Here is a 5,786-nt window from a genome sequence, read left to right as displayed (position 1 = left end):
CAGTGAAATGGACGGCTACGGCGACCCTCCTCCACCGAATCATACGATTCCATCCTCAGCTCATCCTCACGGCTCGATTTTGGTGGGAGCCATGCCGCCCAGAGGCTGCTCGCAGGTGCCGCCAGCCGGGGGAACGTGGGCGCAGCCAGGGGTGGCGGCGTCGCGCAGGAAGACCGTGCGCAAGAAGACGTCACTGGTGGCCTGGTCGCCGAAGGACGTGGGCCCTTGGGTGCGGCCAAGGGCTAGGAAGAAGGTGCTGGTGGCCTGAGCTCCGGCGGACGTGGCAGCTTGGGTGCGGCTTGGGGCGGCTTCGAGGGTTAGGAAGACGGCGATGGTGGCCTAGGCGCGGCTAGGGGCTAGGAAGAAGGCGCTGGTTTCCTGGGCTCCGGCGGACGTGGTAGCTTGGGCGTGACTAGGGACGACTTCGGGGGCCAAAAAGACGGCGATGGTGGCTTGGGCGCCGGCGGACGAGTTTCAATCGAGTTCACTCATCTATCCGCAATGTGATTGAGCGATCTTTTGGATTATTAAAAATGAAATGGCAAATTCTTTGGAAGATGCCACCATATCCCATATACATGTAAAAGATGATTGTTGTGGCTACCATGGTCGTTCACAATTTCATTTGTGAACATGAAGGTGAAGATGAAGACTTTACTCGGTTTGCTTGTGATCCTAATTTTGTTCCTACAATACCGGAAAGATATAACAAATATGCAGTTTCACAAGTAGTGTCGGATGGGTCAACTTCCGCACTCAACGCACCAACTATGGATGTCTTTCGTGATGAGCTAGCCACCGCATTCTCTCTTGCTTGGAACTAGTTTGTAATGGCAAGGTTAATTTTGTACCGTATTTGTTGCGACTTTTCATTCGGCATAACATTATTTGGTTGAACATTTTTTTAAAAAAATTACCGTAGCCATCCACCATTGTAAAAACAGAACTAGCCATCCACTATGGCAAAATAGAACTTTTCCCATCAAATTCTTATATTTTTGAAGCTGGAGCACTAGAAACAGCCAAATATGTACAGTAGCTCCATAATTTTCTGAAGTTGGTGGAGTGGAGCTGGGAAAGTATGAAACTGGTTTTTGAGAGATGGAGTGTTGCTAAACAGCCTCAGTTGGCAGTTGCTATTTCCCGGGCTTCTCTCCCCTTCACTCACTAGCCTCCGCCTTCTCGCTCTCCAGTCTCGCGCGGGCGCGGGGGCGTCCTATTCTTAGGCGCCCGCGCCGAGCGAGGGGCGCGCGGTTAAGCGAGACCGCCCGCGCCACACGCGTCCCCCCTTTCCTTCCCTCCCTCGGGGCTCCATGGCCGCGGCCGCGACGTCGGCGTCCACGGCAACCACCTGCTCGTCCTCGTCCACCAGCCCCGGCCCGCACCGCAGGCGCCAGCTCAACGACATCGAGCGCGACGCCCCGCACGACGACTGCTGCACCTCCTCCTCGTCCAACTGCTCCTGCTGCTGCGGCGCCGGCGGGGGCTGCGCGCACGACGACGCCGAGTGCGGAGGCCTCCACGGGCACGCGCACGCGCACGGGCACGCCGCCAGCGCCACGCCCTGCCTCGGGAGGGCGCCGCTGTTGGCGCGGAGGAAGCGCGCCGCGGGCGGCGCGCCGGGCCGGGCGGCCTGGATGAGGGCCATCGTGCTCTGCCTCCTCGGCCTCGTCGCGGTCATCGGGTTCCTCGGCTCGCATCGGGGCGGCGGCGGCGGACGCGCGGCCACGGGCGGCGATGGCGGCGCCGACGACGGTGGCGGCGGGCTCGTGCACAAGGTGGAGGTGACCGACGCCGACGTGATGGGGTGGACGGAGGAGAACCTGACGGCACTCGCGCGCCGCCCGCCGGTACGTACTATGCTATACGCGCGCCTCCTCGCCCCGCCGTTGCAGCGATCATCAAGTCATGTTAACTAACGACGCGCGCGCCCATTACTTTTCTGGCAATAACCACTCGCGCACGTACTTGAAATTTGAAAAGTGGCCATTTATTGATGCATTGCATGCTCAGTTTGGGCACCGGAAAATCATCGAATTTTGGATCGAATCATTTGAGATTCGACGGTCAGTTGGGGTTTCATGATTCCCATTTTAGGATGCATCGTAATTCATAAGTAGTCGCCGTGCAGATCAGCTTCAGGATTCAGGAAGTGTATTGCGCCATCGAAGCCGATAAGCGGAAAAAATGTGATGCAATACAATTTTGTCTGGGAGAATTTCAACTCGTTGTAGCGTTCACGTCTCCACCGGAAAGGGTGAAACACTGCAAAGTCTAAACAGAAAGGGCGATTGCTTTGATGGAGTAAAATGAAAAAGGGGGAAGTTTCTTCCATTATAAAAAAAGTTGGAGCTTTTGGTTCACTACTCCTCGCGGTATGGAGTATTCATATGGGAGAAATGATTGGTGATAAGGACAACGGTTCCGCCACTAGGTGTTGCTAGCGTCGGTCACTGGAACCTAGAGAACATAGCACATGACGTGAGTTTCAGAGTCCAGAAGGGGGCAGCTGTTTACCTCTGCTTTTATTTTTATTTTTTGAAAATGTTTTTTCTTGTTCTTTGCGGCATTTCATTGTCTTGGCATGCGAGATACATCGCTATTTTCCTTTCTCCCGTCATTATTTAGCTATTGAGGTCCAGTTGTCGCTCGAAAATGAAGTGTTTCAGAGTGCATTGGGTTGGTGCTGTCGATGTTGTTTTCCATAGTAATTGTCACACTGAGCGCTTCAAGTGAGAAGAAAAGGTTTTGTGAATAAGTATTAGATATTTTAGCCAATTTTGTGAATAGTATCAGATATTTTAGCCAATATATTACATTTGACTCCTTCATTTTCTACAAATTTGATTTTATATCTAACCTAATTGTCATTTCGTCATGTTAAATCAGTGTTATGGTGTCCTGCATCAGCATGCTAATTTTTCATATTTTACAATAACATTATATCGGAATCATAAAGTCCAATGAGGTTCTAAAGTGTGTTTTATAAGATTCATCATCTTGTAAAGTTGTGATTTAATTTGGTAGGGACTGCAAGCTTCAGTTTAAGGAAGTTTTTGTATGCTGGCAAAGAGTCTGACAGAAAGCAATCTTGTGTCCATACTCAGCCAAAAGTTTACACGGACGATTGATAAAAACAAGGCATTCATTCAGATGCCATGCTATGCTCAGCTTGACTTCACTTTTCTTTAAGAACTAGATCCGCTTGACTGTACTGAAGTTTCCTTCTTTCAAACACGGACAGGTACCTGAGATATGGATGAAACCAGAGAGTGAGGGCTACAGACAGTGCATTGAACGGCCAAAGAATCACCGCAGTAATTTCAGTTCGTCCCTCTTTCACTTCGTTTTCTTTGAACTTCAGATACAGCTACATTTTCTCAACCAGGACATGTTTACTGCAGGGACTAACAATGCAACTGTCGGTTACCTGATCGTTGATGCAAATGGCGGGCTAAACCAGATGAGAATGGGAGTATGTATACATTTTTGTTAAACCCGTCGTGGCAATGCCTTTCAGCTAACTCTTATTAATTCCTTCACAAACTATTCTTACAGATAAGTGATATGGTTGCAGTGGCGAAGATCATGAACGCGTCGCTGGTGATCCCTACTCTGGATCATCAGTCATTCTGGACTGACCCAAGGTCTGTAACTCTGTACCTAGCTGCTCGACTGCTCGTGATCATCTTTAGAGAATGCCAAGTAAATTGACCATTAATGTTTTTGACATAGTGATTTCAAAGACATATTCGACGTAGATCGCTTCAAGGAGACATTGAAGGAAGACATTGTGATTGTGGATTCCCTTCCACCAGATTTCAGAAGGGTGAAACACTACGTGAGAGCACCCACCTCCTGGTCCAGGGTACGAGTCAACACCTTGTTGATTCTACTAGATTTCATTGCAGCAGCTTAGAGAAATTTCAGGCGTGTGACTACCGAATAGGCTGATGGATCGTCAGCTCCATTTTTCAGGCTTCCTTCTACAGAGACTTTGCGAAAATCCTGAGGAAGTTCAAAGTGGTGAGGTTTACGCACACGGATTCACGGATTGTGAACAACGGCCTTGCTCCTTCTCTGCAAAAACTTCGGTGCCGCGCCAATTACAAGGCGCTCCAGTACAGGAAGGAGATTGAAGCCCTTGGCAACACCTTGGTTGATCGGCTGAGAAACGGATCCGAGCATTACATCGCGCTTCACTTGAGGTAACTGAAACTTCACAATGTTCAGTGATCAGTTGACAATATTTCTGTAAAAAGAATTCATTTCTAAATCACATCTGTAATCTGAAACCATTTTACCTTTGACAGGTACGAGAAGGACATGCTGGCGTTCACAGGGTGCAACCACAACCTGACGCTGCACGAGGCGGCGGAGCTGACGGACATGCGGCTCAAGGTGCGGCACTGGAAGGAGAAGGACATCAACAGCGAGGAGAAGCGGCTGCAAGGCGGGTGCCCCATGACCCCCCGCGAGGCCGCCGTCTTCCTCAAGGCCATGGGCTACCCTGCCACCACGAAGATCTACATCGTGGCCGGCGAGATCTTCGGCGCGCACAGCTTGGACGCTCTCAAGGCCGAGTACCCCAACATCTACACGCACTACAGCCTCGCGACGGTGGAGGAGCTGGAGCCGCTGGAGCTCTACCAGAACAGGCTCGCCGCCGTGGACTACATCGTCGCCCTGCAGAGCGACGTGTTCGTGTACACGTACGACGGGAACATGGCCAGAGCCGTGCAGGGGCACAGGAGATTCGAAGGGTTCAGAAAAACCATAAACCCTGACAGGTCTGATTTCTTCTCTCTCTTTTTTCAGCACGGTTTGGAACGCAGAAATTTAACAAAATGTAGTAGTAGATTGTGCAATCCTCACAAGAATATTGTTAAATTTTACACGTTTGAAACATGGCCTTCTTGATTCTATGACCTAATTTAACTTTTTTTTTCTCTGAAGGCTGAAGTTTGTGGAGCTCATTGACAAGCTTGATGAAGGCTCCATGACCTGGGGAGAGTTTCAGACTGCAGTGAGGAAGCACCATGAGAACAGACTCGGAGGTCCGTATGACAGATTACGTGGTGAAAGTCCAAGGCAGGAGGAATACTTCTATTCGAACCCAATCCCCGGGTGCCTCTGCAAAAAGGTTCAGAGGAGCAGATGATATAGATTTTTCTCCAGTGGAAATGATTCAGGCTTCAAATATACTGGCAGATTCAGCAGCTGCAAGTCTGCAACACCCGCGGATGATGGTTGGTGAGTGAAGCTTCCTCCGCATGGCAGGGATCACCCGATACAGGGAGAGCTAGCAAACCGCCAGAGACCAGCAGTTTTGATTATTTTTCCTAGGCTGACAACAGATGCAGCTGAAGCCTCAAGAAGGCAGGGGGCCAAGAAGAGGAGTGCATTGCCAAAGAAATGTTCAGTCCGAGGGAAGATGAGAGGAGCAGGATGTACCTGAAAACTTAATGTATAATCAGTTAACAGGATAAATCTGAATGAAATGCAAATCATGCGTAATGGAGCTTGTAGCTAACAATCTGCCATGCTCTTCGTATTTCTGATTGACTTATTCATATTTTGAAGGGCACCTTAGCTCCGAATGGGTTCATAGGAACAATGTATAATTCTCTGTTTGCATGCCGTGCAGCGAGTAGGTATAGTAAACAATGAACACCAGATACAACTCTACTAATGTCATAGCGATTTAGCTGCGCGTATCACCCTAGAATTTCATTTCTGCTGATTCGTTCAATAAACACATTAGAAGCTATGATAAACCTTCTCAC

General features: G+C 49.6%; 1 protein-coding gene across 2 annotated transcripts; it reads left to right on the top strand.

Moving 5' to 3' along the window:
* Positions 1–1,157: 1,157 nt before the first annotated feature.
* Positions 1,158–5,575, top strand: LOC101770925 (uncharacterized protein At1g04910). 2 transcript variants are annotated; one of them, XM_004961843.4, is made up of 8 exons: positions 1,158–1,850; positions 3,245–3,317; positions 3,405–3,475; positions 3,559–3,647; positions 3,736–3,868; positions 3,979–4,208; positions 4,314–4,790; positions 4,957–5,575. In XM_004961843.4, the coding sequence occupies exons 1-8, from the start codon at positions 1,314–1,316 to the stop codon at positions 5,159–5,161; spliced, it is 1,815 nt and encodes a 604-aa protein (XP_004961900.1). In that variant the 5' UTR covers positions 1,158–1,313; the 3' UTR covers positions 5,162–5,575. The 2 variants fall into 2 exon arrangements, with proteins under 2 accessions (XP_004961900.1, XP_012699778.1); XM_012844324.3 differs by having other exon boundaries at positions 3,245–3,326.
* Positions 5,576–5,786: the final 211 nt, after the last annotated feature.

This window comes from Setaria italica, chromosome III, assembly GCF_000263155.2.
Source record: "Setaria italica strain Yugu1 chromosome III, Setaria_italica_v2.0, whole genome shotgun sequence".
In the NCBI taxonomy this organism is placed as follows: domain Eukaryota; kingdom Viridiplantae; phylum Streptophyta; class Magnoliopsida; order Poales; family Poaceae; genus Setaria; species Setaria italica.
The sequence above is the reverse complement of the archived record's forward strand: the minus strand, read 5'-3'. Positions and strand labels throughout refer to the sequence as shown.

Coding starts and splice junctions, on each gene's coding strand:
- LOC101770925 (XM_012844324.3), top strand. CDS start 1,314: ATGGCCGCGGCCGCGACGTCGGCGTCCACGGCAACCACCTGCTCGTCC. Junction 3,648..3,735: donor TCATTCTGGACTGACCCAAG/GTCTGTAACTCT, acceptor TTTTTGACATAG/TGATTTCAAAGACATATTCG. Junction 3,869..3,978: donor CACCCACCTCCTGGTCCAGG/GTACGAGTCAAC, acceptor TCCATTTTTCAG/GCTTCCTTCTACAGAGACTT.